Below are 24,588 nucleotides of genomic sequence, written 5' to 3' on the forward strand. Positions count from 1 at the left end.
AAGTCTCCCTCACAGGCATGTTGTTCTGAGTGATGTCCACAGCTCCCAAAAGGGTTCCCATTCTCCCTCATGACCACCTAGCTGGGAAAAACACCTACCAAAGGGCTGAACAAGAGGGTATTTTATTGCCTTTCCTCTTTCCAAGAACCAGTCACACGGGTTGCAATCACATCTCCTGGTCAGACTGCAGACATGGACTCAGGTGGCTCTTCCCAGCTGTTCACCTGACTTCCAGTGAGACACCAGTGGAGCACTAAATATCAGCTACTGTGTCCACCCAACTCCCCCATGGCCACCCAGGTTTCCTGCCCTCTCACTGCAGCAGTCACATTAACTTTCATTATCTCATTATTAGAAAAGCTATAATCCTGGATTTAGAGTAGAATATGAAATCAAAAAATACCTAACAAAAAAGACCAACTATTCTGTCTTTATATACTGCCAGAAGTTTAAAGTGTTGTTTTTCCCTGATGCAGGGGGGGAAGCAAAACGCTGAGGAAAATAACAGCTAAAGAGCAACAACTGTTACAAACTTTCAAAAAATATATGCTGCTTATGAAATATGTTGATTAGCCTAGTGAATATTTCGATTATTAAATGCTTTCTTTTCAAAGAAAGACAGGTTTTTTTCTCTACTCTTCACAACTTGGATGGAGTTCTGTAAGCAGGAAGGGAACTGATGCATGCAGAGATTCCTGTGTATGCAAAGTACATTATGTTTGTATAAATGACTGGACATAGCTACTAATAACAGCTTTTCACTGTTGCTTTCTCACAGCTTTTTGACACCAGCATCTCAAATCCCCTTTTTTTTAAGAAGGATCTCTAAGCGTTTTGCTTAATGGTGAAGGATTTAGGACTTGCCAGTCGCTTACAAGATACCCTCCTACAGCTCACTGGGATCTCCAATCTCTGATTTAGCAAAACAAACCATAAAACTTGGTCAACAAAGGTGATGCTCACAGAGGACTTCCCAAGTTATCATCACGCACTCAGCGGCGCAGCAGGAAGCACTTTGGGATGTAAATTCCTGCCGTCAGGAGGCACTGGGAGAGAGGTTTATAAATCGGCTCACCCGAGGGTTTTCCTCGTAGCTGTCTCCAGCGGCCGTGACAGGAAATCTTCCTCCGAAAGTCCAGAGAAAAGCAGCCTCCTTGGAGATGGGCCTTCTGCCATTCCGGGCACGTCCAGGCAAGGACAAGTTTGGTTTTACACCTGGCTGATGAAGCCATTATCACAGCGAATGAAAAAACCCAACAGCATCGACCGACAGGGACCTTCTTCTGCCGGAGGGGAACTGACACACATCCAGCGCCACTTTCAACTACAAGTGACCTTTCTGCATGCACTCTCATACAGAAGAACTCAACTGTTCTGCGCCCATTTGATCTACTTAAGAGTTTTTTAAAATTAAAATAACCTATATAGATACAGTCTTGCCCACGACCATAGAGAAAATGAACAGAACAAACATCACCAAACAGAAGGGGAAAAAAAAAAGAAATCAGTATTTTCTGCACAACTGGTTTTTGATGCTTTATTTTCAGAATTGCCATGAAAAACCTAACAGTTTTTGGAGTTTTTTTCTCAAAGCAAAGTCAAAAACTTGGTTACTGCTTTGAGGTTTTGTGGTGAACCCACAACTCTCAGACTTCTTTTCCAGGAAAAGGAGCATGAGGGACTGTGTGGTATTAGCCATTCACAAGGGGGGAATTAAGAAAAAAACCAAAACATTCTAGCTTTGCAAAAGGTGTCTGTTAAAAGCACTGCTGAGTGGAAAAAAGATGAGCCAAGGTTTGCCAGAGATGCCATTAGAGGAAGACTGGAAATTTAAACCGTGCATGATGCAAGACTCGATCTGACCCAGTAACTCGTTTTTTATAGGTGGAAGCCTTTGTAATTCTTGCTGCAGTGACAATTATCCAAGATTTTCTTCTCGCTGGTCTGAGTATCAAGGAGAAAATTCCAGAACCTGGGAGAAGCTTCAGGAGCGGGTTCAGCGCAGCTCAGGACAGCAGGAGTGTCTGTGCAGAGCGGGGTCAGCGGTGGGGCTGCTGCAAGGGGCAGCTCCCCGTGCTGGCCGGGCAAACAGGGGCTCCAGCATCCCCTCCACAAGCCCTCCTCTTGCTGACAGCAGGCACAGCAGCACTCGCAGGGGAAACAATTCAAAATGTTGCAGACTTGGTGCTGGTAAGTAAAATAAACAAAATCAAGTGGGTAATAAACTTGGAGATAACCTACTTGCCCTCAGCTGTACTCGAGGTTACCACTGGACATCACAGCTTGGAGAACTGATTCAAGGAGTGATCACAATTATCAATATAATCACACATGCAATATAAATGTTAAAAATTAGGATTTCTCCTCTTTTAGTGAATAATTCAGATAGGAATCAAAAAAGTTCATGCACTTATACAAGAGCAATAAAAAAAATTAAATATTTATTTTGAATAACAAGCTTAAGTTCAAGCTGCATTGTTGGCAATGTTGGTTTTAAACACAGATCACAAAAGCGTGCAGAAAATTGTATTGAGCAAAGAACAAAATAATACTAAGAATTATACTAAACAGCTGCTGATTTTTAAAGAAACAAAAAAGGCTTGTAATCACTATACAAAATATAAAATGTATTAAACACTACCATCCACAGAACAGAGGTTTATTTTAGTTTGATTATATTTAAAAATTATTTGTGTAGTTATTTATATAGTGAATTGTAAATGAATATTATACAGTAACCTCCTTTTGGTCTGCAAAACCTTTGTTGCACTATAGCACATCCAATCACGTTGCAAAAAAAAAAAAAAAGATTTATTTGTCCTTACTATCAATAAAGAAAACAATCATTGATAATACAGTAAATATTGTCAGGTCTACAAATAATGAAATTCAAAATGACTCCTTCGACTCTGAAGCGCTTTCCATGCAAAAAGTCAGCACTTGCTGTTTAAACTGAGTGCACTACCAAGCAATGTCCAGGGTCGTAGATGCTCTTGGTAAGACTAAACTTTACCAAAAAATTTAGAAAATAAAATAAAATAATTTTTTTTTAAATCAAAGATTGAATGCAATCATGCAACCTCTTACTACTGGGTAACCCACTGTGTGTCTTGTCAATTTATTGCCTTTCTGGAATATCACTCAAGGCATCAAAATTAGATTCATGATAAATATACACATAATGAAAGGACACAAACTGCTATTCGACACTACTACTGGTAATGTCTGTGCTACGTGAAAGCACCTTTAAAAAGAGCCTATGCGGCAAGAGATAAGTGTCTAAAGATTCAAAATGAATCAACAGTATTGGATAACAATATAATTCTCAACTCAGAAGCTGCCTCAAGATTAGGTGCATCTTCAGTTAATGTAACAGGAAAAAAAGGCAATGGATTTTATTATTTGTATCCACTCATAAACTGACCTAAGGCCACCAGATGTGCAGACACAACAAGTTTTCTTTTCTTTTTACAGTTCTTTAAATTGTAGGATGATAAGGGAATAGATCTATTCAAAAACAAACAGCTATTTCATCTCTATTAAGAGGTGGCACCGGGCGTGGGGTTCACGTTCTGAGTGGCCACCTGTGGCGCCACTTCAATGATCCGGGGTTTGTCGATGATCCTGGCCGTGCGGTTCCCCTTCTCCACAATGCCGATAATCCACGCCTGGTGGCCCTCGCCGTATTTGGGGGACTTGATCTCGGCGCAGAAACGCGCAGCCTGCTCTCGTGGTAGGCAGATGAGGAGGCCTCCTGCAAAGAGAGAGAGCAGAGCATCAGAACATCTGGCTGAAAAGTATTTCAGCCTTGGTCTGCCATGTTATAGTAGAAAAGTTGCCCATTTTTTTAAAAGGTTGCAGAGTTCACAGGTTGCTGCCAGGGTGGAGTTCTGTTTGTTGTTGTAATCACCTGTTGTTAATAGTTTTTGTTAACTACCTGCTATTGATGGTTGGGAATTCCCCTTTTTTGTCGAGTAACACCTTGCTGCTTCCTGGAGGATGGCACCCGGGATGGTGAAGAGGAGGGGACATCGGGGTTGGCATGCAAATGAAGAAGCTCCTCACCAAACCTAGCAAAAACCCCTAAGAACAACGAGCCAACACAGAATTGAGGGGTCAAAGTGATGTCTGGACGTGACAAACAGAATCCAGTGTCTGCTAAGACCCTTTTGACCCCTCACCCTAACCTAAAAGATGTTGGCTGGACAGAGGACCTTGAATGTCAAACCAAAAAACAAGGAATCTCCTGGTGCTCTCGTGAGGATGGAAGCCCCAGCTCTGCCCACAGAGCAGTGGACACAGCTGCACTCTTCCTCCTCCTCTGTGCCACTCCTGGGGGCAGCGGCGGCAGCGTGAGCGTGACCCATCGGTTCTTCCCACCCGAGCTGATTTTTAATAAAGGCATTAAAAGGAGAAAGATCTATTTCATGCCAGAGCCCTACTTGGACAAGCACTTGGTGACTCCAGTGGAGTCTGCTGAACTCCAAAGACTCCAAGACACAGGAGAAGTCCGAGCTCTGACTCTACAGCAGGATGTCTGTGCCTGAATGCAGTGTTTAGTTTCAGATAAATGAAGCCAAACACACACAAAAGATGTTGGCAAAAGGCCGTGGTATTGATGCCAACAAATGACATACTGAAACAACACCAGCATTGTGACCTTCCTCACAGGACTGCAGAGTGCCTCTACACAGAAACATTTTGGATAAAGGTCATATGCAGATACCTGTAACCACATATTGGTGGCAGCTGATTCTGTGAGTAATCCCCTTGCCTGCAATGAAATCATTCATCAAAGCAGGGACCACTGCCCTGCTGAGAATGCAAGAGGCAGAACATGAAGCACAGACCTGATCCAGTGCTCCCCGTGACTGCCCTTGTGACCCCTTTGTCTGACAATTTTCTAACCTTTTTAGCCTTTCCTGTAAGTTTTTTTCTCAGATACAATAGAAATTACTTCATTCACTAATGAAGGCTTTCAGAAGCAGCACAGTAATGAGTTAGTAAGCTCACCATTCCACAATTAAACCCAAAAGCACTTCCATTCTTAGAATCACAAAGCACTGAAAAAGATAGGTTGGCAAGTGAATTGAAAATGTTTGGAGAACACAGGGAGAGAGGAGATTCACACACCCTGGAATTTGGGCACATGCTGAGCCTCACTTGTCCTTGACCCAAAGCATTCTCATCCTCACAAGTTCTGCCACCAGCTCTGAGCCAGCCCTGGGGCAAAGGGCCACCAAGCAGGTCACCGTGGCCTCGGGTGCCACATCCTCCTCCTCCTTCACAGGCAACTGCTCAGCACAGTGGGCACCCTGATGTTTGCTCTTCTGAGCACACAGACCCCTTGTGGTGACTAAAGACACTTTTCATTTAGGGCCATGAAGAAACAGCGACTGAACACGAGGAGTTAATTAAAAGGGTAAGTGGAAGTGTGAAAGCGATTTTCTTAAATTCTGTTTGAAGAAAAGTGTGCCAGCCAAAAAATGCCTACCTCTCTGACATTTCAAAATAACACCCCAGTATTTCCATCCAACACAGCAACAAAAAACCCATAAGTTTGAATGACAGTGGCTGTAACTACTCCAGATGTAACAGACAAATCAATTGCAAAGGAATTGTGTGACATTCCCATGGAAGGCTCTAAATCCAATTTAAGAGAAATTTATGTCATGGTGCAAGTGGCAGTGCAGAGAAGGTGCAAGCTAGCCAGAAGGGAGATGTGCAAGTATAGTATAAAAAGGAAACAAGAAAAAGCAGAAAAATAATCTTCACTCAATTTTTTTTTCACACACATGCTCTTCCTGCAATTTTGTATCACTTGTACACATACCCCCTTATCATCCTCTGGCAAGATCAAAAGCATGAACAAAACCCCAGTTTCTGGTGAAAAAAAGAAATCACTCCCTACCTGCAGGCTACATCCCAGTCTGATCAATAATGCTTAGAAAGGCTATGGGCTACTCTCAACCTGCAGCAGGCTTTCTGTATAGTATTTCTGTATTATAGTTATTTCTCTGGTACACTGGCCAGTCTCTTTAACCCTTTGGGTAAATCCTTAAGGTGTTTTTTAGGCTAGTCTGTGCTCTTGGCATTCCCAGCTGCTGTGCTTTTGGGGATTGAAAGGATGCAGATATTTGGTGGCTGTCCTGGCTTATCTTTGTAAGAACAAAAGGGTTTTTTTTGTAAGAGGCTTTGAACGTTGCTGGTTTTAACAAGTAGTATTTCAAGCAGGGAAGTAGACACAGAACACTTCAAAAGCAGGCCAGACCAAGCTCTGTAATTAAGAGCAGAGATACAAATAGTCCATGAATCAAAACCAAGTCCTTGCTCCTGCTAATGGCTTTCTCCTGCAATGACTTACAGCAGGATGACATCATTAGCCTTGCCTCTTGTCAGGCACTGACACAGCCCTTCCTTCTTTTCCATCCATCTGCCTATTTCCACCCCATCTCCACAAATACCAAGTTGCTGAGATACCTCTACTACACTGAGTCATCTGACACCATCCAAAAGTTATTAGGAGTGAAAAATACATACATGTATCAATGTCCTAAACAGGGTTACTCTTACTTATCTCTGCAAGTAGCCACTCTAACAAACAACTCATTCTTTTGAAACCAAATGCCTGATTGCAACTTTAACCATTACCAAGGAGTTCCCTAAAAGAGAGTTCAGAATCATATAAAAGTGCAATTTTAGGAGACTACACCATTAGCAAGAGTGCCTCAAGGATGGAACAGATGACATAATACATCTTTTCAACACTGGCTTTTGTCAACAGGTGCCCAGCAAATGCACATAGGGGGAAAAAACCCCAGCTCAATAACCTTAAAATCCATTCAAATAGTTTTCCAGTAAATTTCTTACTGCCTGTACACTCAGCTGAAAAACATCTGTTCCCAGATGAAGAAGCTACAGACAGAGTGTGTCTAGAGGCTGAAGCCAACAGAGAAGAAGTGTCAGAGTGAGCAGAGCAGCCCCAGCAGGCCTCCCCACAGCTGGGTATCAGGCACAGCAGGGCAGGCCTTGGCCTTCACATAAACCAAGGCCAGGACAGGAGGAGTGCAAACAGCCTGGTCTGAATGCAAATGAGCCAAGCCAGCAGAGCCTGCCCAGCTCACACTGCTGACACCCACCAGGCCCTGCAGTGCAAGCCCAAAGCCTGTGGGTGGTTATTCAGCTTCCTGGCCACTGTGTCCACGTGGCCACAGATCTTTTTTGGGGATCTGGCAGACACTGCCCTGTGACAAATCCCTGTGGCCACCTGTAATGCGAGAAACACAGTGCTGTGATCAAATCAGACAGATGTGTTTTGAGGCACCCACAGTTCACCACCAAGCAGATCTGTCTGGCTGTTTTTCCCATCATCATCCATCTCTGCACAATGCAAGCAGCTCAGCATTTCAAAAAGACCTCTTGCTCTCACTCCCAGAAGAGATTCTGAAGTCAAGCATTTCCCACTTCTGGCAGTGCATCCATCTGCACTATTTCACATTCCTGCAGTGAAAAGAGAATTGTGGGTATCCCCAAGGTGCAGCACAGGCAGCTCTGAAGATGTAAGCACTTGGTTTGCAGCTAAACCATTCCCACACCAACTGCAACCCAAACCTCTGCTACAGCCACTCACCTGCAAGGGCACCTTGCAGCTCCAGCTCTGTATCATGCCATTTTTCTGGCTTTTTCCAAATAATAAATGTACTGGCACTCCAGCTATGTGGGCTCCTGGGTTTTAAGAATCTGACTGGTATCACCAGCCTTACTGACACAGCTTGCCAAGCTGCCACCAGATATTTCTGCTCCCTTCTGACTCTGGATTTGGAAAGGGTTCATGTCCCATATCCTGTTACACATCATCTGAGCCACACAGTCTCTGTAGGATAGTGTCTGCTCAAGCACAGAGGGCCAAGGAACAACTCAGCAGATCAGGGTAAGTTATGTATTCACTAGGGGAAAAGTTTATTGCTCTCACTGTGATGCTTTTTTCCAAATCTTCCAACTGTTTTGCTTCAAGGGGCCCCCTCTGTTGTGAACTGCAGAGAACGTGGGTAATGCTTCTGAAGAGCCAGAAGATGGCAGGGAAATGAAATAAGAGAAAAAGACAGATGCATTGCTACATCTCTTCATTTCCCAAAGAGAAAGAAGAGTCAGACTAAACTAGAAAAAATAAAATTAAACAGAAGATTCAGACAGAAGTTAAATAGAAAGACATCCAGCAGATGACAGTGATCATGCTCATCAGAGAAGAGCCTACTCTTAATAAGGCAACTTAAAAACCATCAGAAGTTCTCATCATCTGATGACTCTGTTTTTGTCCATAGCCAGGTTTTCAGTGCAGTCTGTTGTACTCACTGTCACTGCAAGTGGCAGCTTTATTGAACTCAAAAAATAAATGGGTCAGAAAGCAACACTGATTTTTCTGCTGCTTGTCACAATCCCTAAAGTCAGATTTCATACAAGTAAGGGAGAAAAGCTGTAAGCTGTATTCTTGGATGTCTGTATGCTGTGGACAGAGAAGGCCTCAGTTGCCAACACTGGCCCACCCAACACTCTATTTTATAGTACCAAACCAAACACCACCCTCTGTCAGGCAAAACTACTGCCAGTGGCTTGGCTTTTGAGAAAACTGTGCCAGGCATGGTGGAATTTCCAGATATCCAATGTTCTGCAGTTAACAGTTTCAAAAGAATTCAGAATCATCATTAACTTCTAACTGCAAACTGGAGGGCTGCAGGGTTTCTGTAACAGTGTTCCATATGGGAGCAGAAGACACTCAAGACAGGATGGTGGTTTGCAAGTCCAGCTGAAGGAGTCAGCTGTGAACAGCTGTGTGGCTGCTGCTCATTAGCCTGGCCAGGTGCCAAACCACTGTGCCTCTGAACACACAGCACCAATTTGTGCATTTGAAATGGAATTCTGAGGTGCAGGTGTAGGGTGTTATGAGTAGACAAGTTGTCCAATTTTTTTCAAGGTTGCAGAGTTAACAGGTTAAACCAATTGCTGCTAAGTTGGAGTTCTAACCATTTGTTGTTAATAATTTCATGTTGTAATCACCTGTTGTTAATAGCTTTTCTTTAATTGCCTGTTGCTGATGGTTAGAAATCCCCCTTTGTCGAGTATCACCCTGTTGCTTCCTGGAAAATGGCACCTGGGACTGTGAGGAGGAGGTGACATTGGGGCTGGTATGCAAATGAGGAAACCTCTCACCAAATGTAGCAGGAAAAACCCCTAAAAACAACAAGCCACCATGGAATTGAGGGTTGAAGTGACGTCTAGAGGTGAGGAACGGAGTCCAGTGTCTGCTAAGACCATTTTTACCCCTCACCCTAACCTAAAGACGTCGGCTAGAAAGAGAACCTCGAATGTCAAACTGAAAAACTGGGAATCTCCTGATGCTCTTGTGAGGATGGAAGCCCCAGACCAGTGGGCAAAGCTGCACTCTTCCTCCTTCTCCATGCCACTCCTGGGAGCAGCAGCAGCGGCGTGTGCGCAAACCGTTGGTTCTTCCCACCCGTGCTGATTTTTAATAAAGGCATTAAAAAGGAGAAAGATCTCCTGCCCTGTTTATTTCATAGGGAAGGAAGAGGGTGGCCCAGCTGTCACCTACCTGAAGTCTCTGGACAAGTGCCGTGCATGAGGCCGAACATGTTGCCACAGGCCTTACTGACAGCAGCCATCTTGGCCAGGACGGGGAGGTTGTGGATGACGAAGGACACCTCGTTCCTCTGCTGCTTGGCAAGGTTCTGTGCATGGCCCAGGATCCCAAAGCCTGTGATGTCTGTGGCTGCATGTGCATTGAACGTGTGCATGAGGCCAGCAGCTACAGGGGAGGGAGGGGGAAAGAAAATACACATCAGAAAATACCCAATTATCAATATTGAACAATATTGTACACAGTCCAAATGAAGCTGCATACCTTTAATGCAAACCAGGTTGGGTTAAATAAATAAAATCAATAAAATTGTGCTTGAAGAGAACTGGAATTCACTAATAGTGCATGTAACATTAAAAAAATTCAATCTGTATTTAAGACATTAAATCATGCTGAAAATCTGCCATGGAAGTTGCATTTATGAGCATGGGCTATTAGACACGTGCTACTCATTTACATTGGCAGTCTGAGAAATAGAGGTTTGCTTCAGATCCAAACTTCCCAAAGCTGAGGGCCAGGGAGGTTCTGAGCTCAGCTTTGCTCCACTAAGGGCAAGGACCACACATGCTCAGTCTTCTCACACCTCTTTCCCTGCAGTGGTGACATCAGAACTTGAGATGTGGACACTGGAAGTTTAAGAGCTGAAGAACAAAGCCTGCGGCTGTGGGGGAAGGGGCCCAGCCTCCCCACCTATACATTCCTGAAATTCCTGCACATTTGCAGCTCCAGGGTGGGAAAAGGGCACCCCTGCCTGCAGGACAATAGCACCAGGTAAAAGTATTTAAGTGTTGTTAAAGGTGTCTGACAAGAGGAGAGAAAAACAAAACGCTTTGACTTTCTCTGGGTGCTTCCCAACGCAGGAGCAGGACAGAGTTCTTTTCCATAAGGCCATGCTGGTCATTTATCTTTTCTGGAAGACTTTGACAAAGAATGAAAAACCAGGAGGATGACATAAGAAATGAAAACTGAATAAATGGGAAATGAGATGTTTAACTATTCCTGTTCCTTCAACTGAGAAGTAAGTAAGGAAACACTTAACTCAATTCTGCACTCTGCCAAAAGATGCTTTGAACAGAGAAGGGAAATCCTGGATTAAAACTTCTAGGGTAAAAGCAGAACCTTTACCAAAATTCAAAGCAAAAAAAAATCACAACAAAAAACCCACTACAGGAACAGTAAAAAGACAAACAGAGAAAGAAAACTAAATTCTAGATACATTCTCCACACTGTGGAAAACATAGTACAAGACCGAATTAAAACAAAGTAAAAACTTTTTAAAAATCAAAATTTAAATTGAAGCTTACATAAGTTTAGAGCTTTTCCTTTTTTTATTCTATTTCAAATTCTTTTAATCTTATCACAGCCAGGCCTTCTCTATGCAAGAAAATAAGGAACAAATCCAATATTTTTCACTGTAAAACATCCTTTAACTCACTGGGATGTTACTTGCAGCACTCACATGAGTCATAATCACATCCAGCAGCTTTGTGTTTTTGCTGTATAATTACAAGAGAGCGTTTGATTTTAATTTGCTGGTTTTGCTAACACTGAATAGCAGAGAAATGGGGCAGAATGAAAGGGATAAAGTGTCACAGTTCCCCAAGGCAGTGGAATGAAATTGATATGGAATTGGAAATACTCACAACCCCTCCCCTCCAACACACACATCTCTTCTTACCTGTCCTGTTCAGCCGTGCCATGTTCATCATTGCCTCCTGATATGCCAGTTCTACATCTTCCTGCGTTACCACCAGTTTGATTTTATTCCACTTTTCAGGCTAATGGATGAAATAAAAATGGTTCTTTTAAATTTTCAGCTGTATATTTTAAAGCACACCCTGACCACTTAAAAAAACACCAAACCCTTAATCCAAAATGTACTTTTTTTTAACAGTTAAAGAGGGGAAAAATGTTCCAGTCGGGTGTGTGCCTTTGCTGTGTACCCCAGCAAAGTTCATTTAAAGATCTGTTAGGCACTAAGTACCTCAAATGCTACTTCCAGCAGCTGAGTGGAGTGAAATAAACTACCCTAGGGAAAGAACTCCTTCAAGGCAACTCTCTGGATTGAACTCCCACAGCCAAATTAAAAAAACCCAAAAAACTTTGTTGCTGGATGTTGAGATTTGTAATTTCTGGTTTCTTGGGTTTTTAAGAGATTATTCTTGACTTCACACCTGGGCACTTTGATGAGGAAAGACCCTGATATCCACCAGTCCTGGTCAGAGGAATGTATGCCAAGGCAGGATAAAATCACTCTAGTTTAGGATTGAGGCAGTTTCATAAGCCTCCTTTACAATTTAATACCAACATCTTCCTCCAGTGTCTGGTATGGTCTCATCCCTTTATCCTATTCCCATAAATGCTCTTCATCCCAGAAGGGTTTCACAGCAATTTAGGAAACAGTACCTTTATAAAGGGTAATTGTTTCATTCAAAGCTGAAGTGATTCCAGATCCAGAATAAAACAAAGCAACTATTTTATTTTTAAAAGCCATACTACAACTGATTTAACTTTTTTTTTTTGCAATGAAAATAAAATTACAGAGAACTGAAAGTCAGAGAAAACAGGATTTTTGAAGCCACAATAGTTACACTGCCATATCATAGAGTAAATGTGTAAAACAAACATCTTACTTAACAAAAGGTGCAGGAATTACTAAGAAATGGTAGGTGATGCTACACTGGGAAGGAGCTTGTTTCAACAAAAGAGTGCTGACTTCAAGGGGTGTAAGAGAGAATCCAGAAATGGCAAAAGGGGGAAAGACTGGTCAGCCAAAATAAATAAATTGTTAAAGAGCAAGGAATGATGGCAGTGGGACCAGAGTTCCTGATATTAGGTTGAACTGGATCTACCAATCAAAGAAAAGCATTTTTGTTTACACAAATGAGAGACCAAGTAAAAAAATAAGATGTGGCTGTTACAGAGATGACAGAATAGTGATTATTCTTATTCTGGGAATGACTGAAAAAAATCTGAGCAGTCATTCTGCCTCAGGTTTCAAAACCAGTTCTGAGGCTGATCACAGGACAGAAACTGGTCAGATGATGGCAATGGCAATCACAAATGATGTGAAAGCAGAACTCAAGGTTGAGGGTAGAAGAGCCACAAACACAGGTAAGATATGAATTGGAGGAAAATTCCTCTCCACTACAGCAATCAAAGTACTGGGGTTAGTCAACAGGGAATTAGGGTGGAAAAATTTGCAAAAACTCCCAAACTGGTTAAAAAAGCAAGACTGGATTTCCAAATAGGAAGGGTCTGTAGACAACAGCAAAGAGCAAGAAACCCTCTCTGAAGGGGCACATCCCAGCCCCTTTCATGCCCTTAAACATGCATATCTCTACACTCCAGTTTGCCTTTCTTGCCTGTGCATACACTTGCTATACTATACCTTCTCCCACACACATTTTAATGTGAAGTCCAATTCCCCACCAAAAGTTGATTTACAGGTGGATTTGTGATGGGTAATTAATTCCAGTTTCACCTTCCCTTTGCTTTCACAAAACAAAGCTAAAGAAAAGGTAGCATAGCTACTCAGAAATTTTCCTACCACAAAGATATATTCTGCTTACACACAATAATAGCAGCATTGATTTCCTGGCTGTCCTCATTTTTCAGACCAGGTTTTTCTGTTTGACAGTTGAGGAAATTAGTAGTATTTGAAATATATGGAAATTCAGAATAGCCTTAATTTGCAAGTCTGCTCATCAGTACAGCAAGAAGATATGTTAAGAAGTAAGATTACAGCCAGAAAACATACTATGGAATTGGAATCTTGTTTCACCTCATTTTCATATCAAGATTATCTGAGGCCCTGATCCTTGTATCTGTGGAAAACACAGGATTCTGAAGAGGTCAAAGTTGCTAGGCCAGACCATATGAAGAAGGAGAAAAATATTTTTCCCTTGTTGCTCACACTTCAGACTCCAATGAAGATTTAAGCTGGTTCTCTCCCACTTTGGTAACACTAGCTGTGTTCATTAGAATTCATCTGACAATGCAGTGGCCAACAGCCAAACCAAAGTAGATTCCAGCTCACTCCTCTGCCAGTCTTTTGGCTCAGGAGTCCCAAAAGTAGAAAAGATGCATCTTTTTAGAGTGTAAACTGAGCAGTTACAATTTGGAAGTCACGTACTGGGAGCCAGACAACATAAGCAGATGCCAATTTTGCAGTTACTTTTCAGTTCAGTAGTTACATTTTTGCCTGAAGTAACAGATGGAAGTATGTCTACATCCATAATGCTGCTAGAAATATTCTTACTGAATGCACAGGGCAATACATGTGAAACGCAGATAAACTTCCATGCACACAAGCAGAAAGGACAAGAACACAGAGAGAGCATTCCTGGCCTAACTGCCATCAGCAAGTGTTGAAAATTATTTTGGCAGGTGGAGTAGGGCACAATGTTGCCCAGGGTGATGATAGTCTGTTGTTCTGTTAGTAAACAATTTTGGTTATTACAGCAATGCCTGAGAAATAACTAAGAATTAGGTGCAATTAAGATGGGCTCACTAAGCACAAAATTGTAAATTGCCTTGATGCCAAAGGAATGCTGCACACAAGTAGGGAAGGCTGGGGGATATCAAGGAGGAAGGAGGAGAGAGGTGACAGATGAGTCCCATCTGAGCTGAACTTTGTCATGTTGAGGGAATGAGCAAGGTCATCTTTACACCTCTTCCCTATTTCTTTTTTTGCAGTGTACTCACAATATCTAGCCACTGGTGGACAGCTACAGCCACTTGTGTTCCCAAGGGTTTAGTTAATACAAGCACATCCCCTGGCACTGCATTGTCTGGCCTGGAAACAAAGAATTCATATATTAACTACACAGTTATTAGGAATAAGTGCTGATAATTACATTTTCACAGACCCACACATCTTACTGCACAGTTAAAAAACTGACTAATTGCAGAATCACCCTTTGGGATTCACTGCCATGCAATATTATTGAGGAAAATGCTGCAAACTTGTTTAAAAAGTGCTAATCCTTCTTTCTTGGAAAAAACAATGCTTGCAGTCAGACACACACCAAATTACATCTCATCTTTGAAATTGTTTGAGAAGACATAAGAGAGGATAAGGGGAAAAATTTACCTTTTTTACCCAGATAAGATATCCAGCATTGAGATCATGAATGAGTTCATTTGTATGGAGTAACATGCCACAGTGGGACATTCAAAATCAGCTACTGTTAAATGGACAGAATGCTCCAAAGACAGCAGTTCTGTAGTTCTCTACCATTAACAGGATAACTGGGACATGGTTTAGAAATGTATGTATAAATGTGGCAGAAATTTATGTTCAAAACAGTCTCCACTGCCTTTAAAGATTAGACACTTAATTCTCCTGTCAAAAGGAGAACAGGATCAAAAAGGACTGGGGGGTGGGGAGAAGTAAAAGGACATCCTGTTCAAAAAAAAGCAAATATGTACAAAGAGATGTGGCATCTTGTGGAGTGCTAAGGACAAAAGCAAGCAGAAGGTACTGCTTTATTCATCAGAGACACACCACAAGATCACAACACAATGCTTAAAGGATTTTTACTGTATCCCTCAGACCAGTGCCTTTGATTGCTTAGTGATTTAACTTACATTATAAATTCATTAGGCTGACAGACTGTCGTGGCCACTCCTCCTAAAACAATCCAGGGATTTAACACTGTTTGGCCACCAGTAACAGATGTTCCTGCCTCTTCTGCTGCATCTTTGAAACCCTGGATAATTAGAGGCATCACTTTGTCTCTTTCCTAGAGATCAAAACAGAAGTCAGAGTTCCATACACAGCAGTGCTATCATTGCAAGACTGGTCCAAGGCTTTAACCACTCCAACCAAATGCCCTTGTGGCAAATATTCATGACAGAAAAGCAACCCCCAGAAGAGTCTGGCCTCCTGAAACCTCATGTTATCCCACAGAGTTACAGTTTTACAGCTCTGTGTGGAAGAGGTGCAAAGGCACTCTTACATTGAAGAAACATTGTTCAAAAGGTCATACAGGAGTAATTAGATTTCTGGAAATTCAGAACAATTATCCTGCTGCTGTAATCAGGTACAGCCACAGCAGAGCAGTGCTAAAAGGCAACATTTAACCAAGCTGGCATTTGGGCTCCATCAACCATCAAAGTTTCAGCTTACATCCTTCTAAGAATAAATGTTCCTTTTTTACTACAGCAAAACAAACATACATGCTGATCTCTTCCACAAAAAAAAAAGAAAACAAAAAAAAGCAAAACTATCCCATAATCATCTATCCAGATTGATAGATGAATTTGCCATCAAATGCTGGCCTTTGATAGAAGGAGGCACCCCATGAAGGCAGCAGAATACAATGCCACAGAAAATCAAACTTTTAGCACATGACCTCAGAATATTTATGAGGCAAGATCCTGGGAACTAAGCCACTCAATAAGACCATTTCTTCTTTACACTGCTTCAAACTTTGAGGAGAAAATACACTAAAGGTAAATACATTCTGAGCACATTTAGCTGTTTGACTCTTCCTTCAAGAAAAAGTGTCAGAAGTCTTACCCTATCTGTCATTTTATTGCTGATTCCAAGGAGCATCAACATGTTGTCACATTCTGTGACCCCCATGGCATAAAGGTCACTTAGGACATTGGCACACGCTATTCGTCCCTGAAAAACAAAGAGAGACAAGAAAAAAAATCTGCAGCACTCTTGGTGAACGTTTAAACACTTCCCACAAGCAAAGCTTCCAGTGTGAGTTTGCATTCTGACACAGCTTCTTACTCCACAGCATTAACAAGCCCAGCTAGAGATGTGGTATGGTCCATTATGGGCTATGTGCCCACCTAGAAGTGCAGGTATCCTTCCTTTTACAGGCATGAGAGAATTCATCCCAGCTGGCTTGCTCAGCACTGACTCCACAGGAATCCCAGAGCTCTCACTGGGATCTGAGCCCAATCTGAGAGGCTGAAGTTAAGATCAGCAGTCTGTCCCTGATAACAAGCTCTGTTTACTTTACATGGTATATTCCTGTTAACTTTATTCCAGCACAAAACTGCACATCCTGATGGAGATGGCCATGGCATGGAACTCACAACTGCTAGGAAGTTAATCCAAAATGCACATATTGCTCAGAATATGCAGGAGATGGGTCCTTGATGACAAAGATGTTTGTTCCCTGCCCTGCTCTGGAGGCCATGTCTGCAATGCTCAGTTTCTAGGATAGAACTCCTCTTCCCTGAGGATACAGCTGTGCTGCCAGCACACACCCACACTGGGCTGCTTCCTCTGCTCTGGGGATGGCAGCATGTACAGGGAATAGAGAAGCTCAGGGCTCTCAGGAACTGGATTTGCTGGGGGAAGCTGTGTACCCCCACCACTCACATAGTGAGAGAAATGTGTTTATCTGGCACTTTCCAGGTGACAAGATCAGGCTGAATTTTGCTACAGCACCAACAACTTTACTGACTGTTGTGTGTGCATGTGAGCATCTCCACTAACAAAAACTTGTACAAGAGACAGAACTGTCTGTCTGCTGAAGATGGCTCTAAGAAATTAGGAAGCTGACAGGACTGAGAAGCCATCATTCACATTGCATGAGGTTAGTTACTCTAATTGTACTAAATTAATGGATCTGAGTCAGGGTTTCTGAGGTATGGACCCAACAGAGATGACACATCAAGTCTCCTGAAGAAGATGCAGGATTTCCTCATACAGACCGTGCCCTAAGGGACAGCAAGATATTTTAAAATATAGGACAAATTCTGTTGTGTTACTCTAGAAGACTCCATGAATTCTGTGAAAGTGTTTTAGGTTTACAGTTGCAGAACTGTAACCAGCACCTGACTTTATGATTTTAAGTCTGTGCTTTTCATTATGTTCAAAGGCAACATCACCATGGTAAAAGCAACAACATGCTTATTTGATACAATTTGCAAATAGGTAATATTTTCAGGCAGTTAGTTCACTTGCTGATGACATGAAACATCTCCATCACAAATAAATATAATACAGTTTTTCATAAATTCAAGAGTTTTTGGTGGCATCAGGGTAATCCCTGATATTTGGAACTGGAATATATTTTAATAATTCAAAATTTAAACTATTAAGAAAAAACTTGTGTACTGCACCATTTGATGGATATTAGCTGTTAAATTTCTATAGGCCTGCCATTTCCCTTTTGTGGAACTATCAAGCCATTCTCTGTTATCTTCAGTATTTACCAAGCAAACTGCTGGTTTGTTCCCTGTTAGGAATGACAGATAAGTTTTTAAAACCATAAGGACAATACCTCTGATAGCCAGAGGTCAGTCTATAATGCTTTTGCCAACTGCCAAAACCACTATGGAAACAAATTCAGGGGAGTGCAATTCCCAGGTCTGAGGGAGCAGAGAGAACAACACAGGTTCTTGTGAACACCAGCAAACCCAGCAGGGCTCACAGACAGGGGTCAGCCTGGCCAGGTCCTGCAGGTCACCTGCCTGCTTGCACAGTGCCCTGAAACACAAAGTCTGTGTGCAATACACAGAACTATTTGTAAGGGCAAAGGATGAAGAACCAGACAGCCATCTCCAGTTTTGAGTGAAGGCTCCTAAAACAGCAAGAAAAAGGTTCCTGGATGGAAGGGGAAAGCCAGCTCCCTGCTCCTGTGCTCAAACATGCATCTCCACAGTGCTACAACAGAGGCCAGTATCCAGTACTAGTCCCAGTGGATTGACACTTATTACAAAACCTTTTATTGATTGCTTGTAACTTTCCTAATAAGCCATTTAAGCTAAATAAATCCTATGCTTGGTACAGATTTTACAGGTGTACATCCTAGGGATAATTTTGCACATGGACTGAGCATTTTCAAGGACAAAGTGAAAGTGAAGGAGAAAGAGGAAAAGAAGGAAGAATGATTTTGCATATAACTGCAGAACTTAGTTTTAAAATAAGCAGTAGGAGAGTGAAAGCTGTTTTCTGGAGCAGAAATAGGAAGTGCAGCTGAGTCCACAAGCAGTTTTGCCTTCCTCAGCTGTTTCCTAATCCCTTCTATCACAGCACCCAGCTTGGAGTTCATTTGCACTTCTGGCTTTCCCTCTTTGCTTCCTCTCCTCCAATTAGGAAGAGAGAGCAGATAAGGAGCTGCAGGTACCAAACTGTGCACAGAGAAAGGAAGAGACTCTAGATCAGGGAACACACACTCCACTCAGAAGTGCCTGGGTAAGGAGACTGAGGGGAAGGGCAAGGACAGTGTGCACTGCAGGTGAGTGATACTGGTGCCACAGTAACAACAGGTGTGGGCCAGGGGACACCTGGACTTAAAGCAGGGAAAATAGCACTTGGAGAAGCAGGGCAGCAGCAGCATCTCTCGAGCAGAGGAGGCCAGAGCACCCCCCTTTATACAGCCTGGGCACCAGCTCAAAATTCCCAAGTGTAACAACCATCCATAAACCCCGTGGCAAACTGTATTTGACTGTCCTCTAACTGTCCCTTGGGGTACTCCTGCCCTCAAGAGAGAGGTCTGAGCAGAGGGTCCAGGAGCAAATCCTGCTGGATCATCATTGGTGGCATCAGCAAGAAGGCTTGAGACACAATCCCCATCCTCAGTTAGCTCTTAGGAAGAAATACACATATGTAAACAGATTAGGAAGTGGCCAGCCACCAGATTAAAATAAATGCCCTCAAGAATGAAAAGTGAAGGGCTTGAGTCAGACAGCACCAAGGTTACAGCTGCTGGTGCATGTGGAGCACAGCACAGACTGTAACTATGATGCAACCACTGAAGCTGGACTAAGGCCAAATTTACATTCCACTCCTACCACACTGACCTAAACCTCATCTGGGCACAGGCCCATCTACCTACTCCTGTGGCATTTGTATCTCCAAACAAAGCAGCCCTCCCCCTACACCACAGCCTTCAACACTGTCCCTCAAGTGCTTGTTACAAGGTGAGAAGAGAGTTTCTCAGATGATGAACCTGAGCACAGATCTCCAAAACATTTTTTCTCCTCTGGTCCCTGACAAGTTCCCACATGATATTAAAGCAGCCCACTTTAATCAAATTTCTCAGGAGAGCTCAACAACTCCATACTCCAGAAGCCAGCCTGAGATTTTTGGCTGCTCAGTTTGCAGAAATAGAGCTCTCCTGGAAACTATAGGAGCTAGGCTTACATATGTGCACAACACATGGACAAGCATGCTAAAAAAAAAAAAAAAAGAAAGAAAGAAAAAAGATGGCCTCCATCTCAAACTGTATCCAAAACCCACCAGAGAGGTCTCACAGAGCAAACAAACTGACAGCAGCACATAAAACATTCAGTCACACCAAGAAGAAAAGCAATGAGTCACATCCAAACCACAGAAAACATGAATTCTAGCACCTTTCATTTAACATTTCCTTATAGCTTTATTAAAGTATTTTTTAAAGCTCATTTGTTTCCCAGGATCTGTTCCAGTCAATACTGATCACTGCCACACATGCAGGAATCTCTGCTGAGCCAGACTAAATGTGACAGGAGCACAGAATGAGCCAAGGCCAAGGTGCACACACCTTCCCTCCAGTCATTTCCATGTGCCCATGCTCAGGTGGAGGTGGCACCACAGGACAGCACAAGGCACTCTGAAACTGCCAGCTGCTATTGCCAACTACTGACATTGGGTATTTCCAGTTCTCATGGGTTACCTGGTTATTCCAATACCTCAAAAAAGGCCAATTACAATGTGGTTCTGCTTCTAGTTGGGGTTTACTCTCTGCTACTTCCCAGGCTGCTCTTTTTCCCCCTTTAGGGCTTTTCAAACCAAATCCCACAGAACAAGAGATGAAGGGAAATCTGAATGAAAGGTGGCAGTTCTCCCAGCTTTCACCTACATAGAAAGCAGCACTGCAGCATTCCTGGCCAACATGGGAGATTCCAGGATGAAATGATGCCTTTCCCTCTTCATGTCTATTTAGGAAAGACTCTGAATGCAATTAATCACACAAATAGCACCACACATCTAGAAGAAAATGTCAGAACTGCCATCAGGTTGGTGAGAAGCCTGAATCAGCAACAGACCCAGAACCAAGTTTAGCCAACTTACCATCATATAAGGGTCATCCACAATAGGATAAATATAATCTGTCGTCTGGACTAATGACAAACCTCCATGTCTTAATGGAATAACACAAGTGTCCATCCCAATTCCTGCAAAGACAGAAATCCATGAGTGAGGTGAGTAACTGTGCCCTGAATTATGTGTTGCTCTTAATTAAAGAGTTTATAAAACATGTCTGTGAAATATAACTCCTAACACTGCCTGAACAGACAAGGCAAATTCCTATGCCAGAAAAAGTACATGGCACAAGTTAGAGGAACAAACAAGCAAAGAAAGAAAACTCCTGGTTGGAACTGAACATAAGTGCAAATGGCTGAAGGCAAGAACTAAACTACAATGTTTTTTATTCTTTTGCAGCAGCATAGCAGCACATCGAGAACATCTGTGCTTTTATGTAAGTACATTTAAAGTTAAGAGGAACTAAGCACACTGATATTGTCAAAAGCAAATAGATTTTCCTGTCACTCCAATCTCAATAAAAACACAGTGAGAGTTGTGAAGGGACACAGCATCTCATAAAGGACATTCCCTCACTTCAGAGGGAACAGGAACTCCACAGGTCACAGCCCAGGCCCTTGGTGAGAGATGATTGACCCACTTGGAGCTTTAGCAACTGCATTAGCCTTGCTTTGCACGGCTGGAAGGCTGCAGAGCACCTGAGAGACACAAAACCCCTTGGAGAAAACCACAGCTCTGAGCACCACAACCTCTTCCCTGGCAGAGGATATTTCAAACAGAACATGAGACATTAGACCCTCCCAGCATTTGCTGCCACAGAGGAGCCCACACCAAAGGGCAGGTGACAAATCACAACATGCTGGCTGAGCCACACTGCCCTGTGGACAGCCCTGTGCCCTGCAGCAATGCAGGAAGCTGATCTCCTTCCTGAGCTACCTGGAATTGCTCTGCATGCCCCACAGGGCAAGAGTCTCCACAACAGCCCATTTCTAGGGAGCAGATGTCACACAGGAACTTTTCACCATGAATTAATGAAACACTACCCTAGCAAGAGCTACAAACCAGTGTTTGGCAGAGTCCTGTGCAGGGATGGAGCAAGGTGCTGTCACCTGAGGGGACAGAGGTGTGCCAGGCAGTCAGTATACAGGTGAGAGGATCTGGCCTCCCCTGCCTAGAGAGGAAGGAGATCTTGCCTTGGAAGGGCACTAACAAGCTCTCAAGCAGTAATTCAGGGCTGCTCAATCTCCACAGAAGCTCCCAAGCCACTATGCCTGACATCCATGCCCCCAGGGAAGGGCACACATGCAGTTCCAGAGAAGTGGCTCAGGTGCAGGAGCTGTTTTGCCCTCAGTTCACCTGTTCATGCCATAATGCTGCAAAACCAACTCTGACAGACAGACAGACCAAGGGGCTGGGATGATGGTCCTTCTGAGGATGTGTTAATGTTCCTCCAAAACAGCTCTGAATAACAAGGGAATCTGTTCAGAGCCATGACTGATTTCAGATCTGTAACAGCTCTAGGAATAAACATCAGATTTGCAGTTTTTTACTCTCAGTCCTATTTAAGTTTGCTCTGGGTAACATCTCTTGCAGAACTAAAAAGGGGAGAGCTTGAACCTGCTGCTGGCAGCCTCCCTCCTGACTGCATTTCAAAAGCATGATGCCTGTGCATAGGGGGCAAAGCTACATGTCTATTGCTTTTCAGCACAAGACATCAAAGGCAAATCTCACACCAAACTTATCCAAAGACACATTTGCTAAAGGGATACTCATCACAAAAGCATATTTTAAAAGACATCTGAACTCTTCACCTTCTATTACTAACAGATTTTCTGTTACATAGTATCACACCTACACACTGATGGCACAAATCTACTTTTATACCTTTTCATATAGTTGCAGAAGAAGTCTACTAGCAGTTCCATTATTGTTTAGAGCCTCTAAGTTTGTAAGAGAAAAGAAATCTAAATCAAATTATTGCTGATTTTACAAAATTGCCAAACTGAAATGCTGCTGTGAACAGCTTATTTAATCTAGAAAAATACATATAACTTTGGGGATGAGAAATTATAAATTTTGGGGATGAGAAAAGAGGGAAGTGTCCTCTATCAGGGAATATTAAATTATAGTGCCACCCCAGCTTCACACACAATTGCTGCTTAGATACTTCATACAAAGATCCTCATTGTTTAAGCAAGAGCATGGGTGCCTTACTAATCTCTGATTATATTCAATCTCTACCAGAATAGTGGGTTGCAGCCTGTTAGCCTGCTAATAGACAATTAGTAATGTTTATATAATTTAAATAAGGTTACTGAACACTAAACTGATAATAACTTCAGAATAAATGCTCCATTGATATTCTTAAGTTGAGGGGAAAAAACCATTCTGCACTGCAAAGGGATTTAATATGCAGGGCTGAGTAAATAGACAAACAGAATTAAAAGTGTCATTAAACACATTATCTACATTAATTTATCTATATCAATATTAGGTACAGTAGCTGGTATCAAAATACCTACGTTTGCCCTGTTCCCCATGTAGGTGGCTTGTGCAGGTTGTTTTCCCTTATTGCTTGCATCATTGTGCAAATATCAAAGAGAAAGTGAAGCTGGCAAGAACACAGAGGTCTTGGAAAGGCACCCTTTCCCAGGCAGCTTCTACAGGTGAGCAAAAGAGTTAGAGTGGGGAACAAGGAAAGGACTCAAAGGAAAAATGACAGCTGTGAAACAATTTGCTCCCAGTCAGCTGAAGCAAGGAAGGTTCTTGCTCACTTTCTGTGACCCAGGAACAGAGGGGAGGGGAGGGGAAATTCACCTGGGAGTCATCCAAATTCATTCATCCATTGCATGAAATTCCAAATGCAATGCATGAACATAAAAGTCTAGAAATGAACTGAGAGGATTTCAGTTTGCACAGCATCTACTGGGGGGAAAGGCAGGAGCAGACTAACACCTAAGCTTGTGCCCATCATAATGGCCATTCCTGAGTGTTTTGCCGTTGTAGCTGAGTGCACTGCAGGATGTTAAATAATTAAGATAATATTCTTGTATCCCAGATGCCAACAAATGACAGCATGAGATTCATCCTTCAGCCTTCTGGATGCTGTGCATGCATTATACAACACACAATTTTCAAACTGGTTGAACAAACCACAAACGTGATCGTGTCACTAAGTAAACCGAGCAGAAGGACCAGCAATGTCCAGAGCAGCAACTACTTACCCAACCTGGGCATAACTGCCCCCAAGAACTGTTCATCTTCCTGAAAATGGTTTTCTTGTAGAGATTCGAGCAGTTTCTGTAAGACATCCTGGGGCACTTTGCAGCCCGTGCCCTTGAGTTCAGTGAATCGGGTCAGACGGAAGCTCTTGTCCAGCTCGTAACTTTCGGGGTTGAAGGACTCCCGAACAGACATGGCTCTGTCCTGCGGCCTCTCCCACCCACAGCAACAGGATCACCTTCTCTGCTGATCAGTCTTAGTGGAAAACAAAAACAACAATTACAAAAAAAAAAGGGAACATTGGAAAGTCCTGCAAGACAACGTGTTTTCCACATGGTGCAAGTTAAAAGGAAAAGGAAGCGCTCGTCATGGTTGTTCACCTGTTACGACAGGTGTGCACATCTCACACAACTTTCCCTACAAAGGGATGACTCCTCATCCTACCTTCTGACATTTCAAACTATAACTATGCCAGGTGAATCAGAGAATTAAACTCTTTCCCAGATATACTGCGTAAGGTTTTTATTAAAAAAAGAATCCAACACACTTACTGTCCTCATTTAACACAGAAGTAATGAAAGAAATAATAATTCCCAGAGCACAGAGGCCAAAAGGCAGCCTGGGCCCTGATCCTGCAGCATGCTCAGCACAGACATCTGTTTGTACTCAGCTCACTGTGGGGTCATGATTCTAGCCATTAACATATTAATCT

At 42.7% G+C, this 24,588-nt stretch overlaps 1 protein-coding gene across 1 annotated transcript; it reads right to left on the bottom strand.

The window, feature by feature from the left end:
* Positions 1-1,745: 1,745 nt before the first annotated feature.
* On the bottom strand, positions 1,746-24,083 carry SEPHS1 (selenophosphate synthetase 1). Its single transcript, XM_054287545.1, has 8 exons — positions 23,879-24,083; positions 20,682-20,785; positions 16,179-16,286; positions 15,245-15,399; positions 14,360-14,450; positions 11,331-11,430; positions 9,608-9,820; positions 1,746-3,754 (listed from the first exon to the last, which is right to left on the bottom strand). The coding sequence occupies exons 1-8, from the start codon at positions 24,069-24,071 to the stop codon at positions 3,540-3,542; spliced, it is 1,179 nt and encodes a 392-aa protein (XP_054143520.1). The 5' UTR covers positions 24,072-24,083; the 3' UTR covers positions 1,746-3,539.
* Between the last annotated feature and the right edge of the window lie 505 nt (positions 24,084-24,588).

This window comes from Melozone crissalis, unplaced genomic scaffold, assembly GCF_028551555.1.
Source record: "Melozone crissalis strain CALT ecotype California unplaced genomic scaffold, PUWL_Pcris_2 ptg000059l_1, whole genome shotgun sequence".
Lineage (NCBI taxonomy): Eukaryota > Metazoa > Chordata > Aves > Passeriformes > Passerellidae > Melozone > Melozone crissalis.

What these genes read in the sequence shown, in the direction of transcription:
- SEPHS1 (XM_054287545.1), bottom strand. Translation starts at nt 24,071, where the DNA reads ATGTCTGTTCGGGAGTCCTTCAACCCCGAAAGTTACGAGCTGGACAAG. An exon ending in TGGATGACCCTTATATGATG is followed by an intron (nt 16,287 to 20,681) that starts GTAAGTTGGCTA and finishes TTTGTTTTTCAG; the next exon opens with GGACGAATAGCGTGTGCCAA. An exon ending in CACTTGTCCAGAGACTTCAG is followed by an intron (nt 3,755 to 9,607) that starts GTAGGTGACAGC and finishes CTCTCTTTGCAG; the next exon opens with GAGGCCTCCTCATCTGCCTA.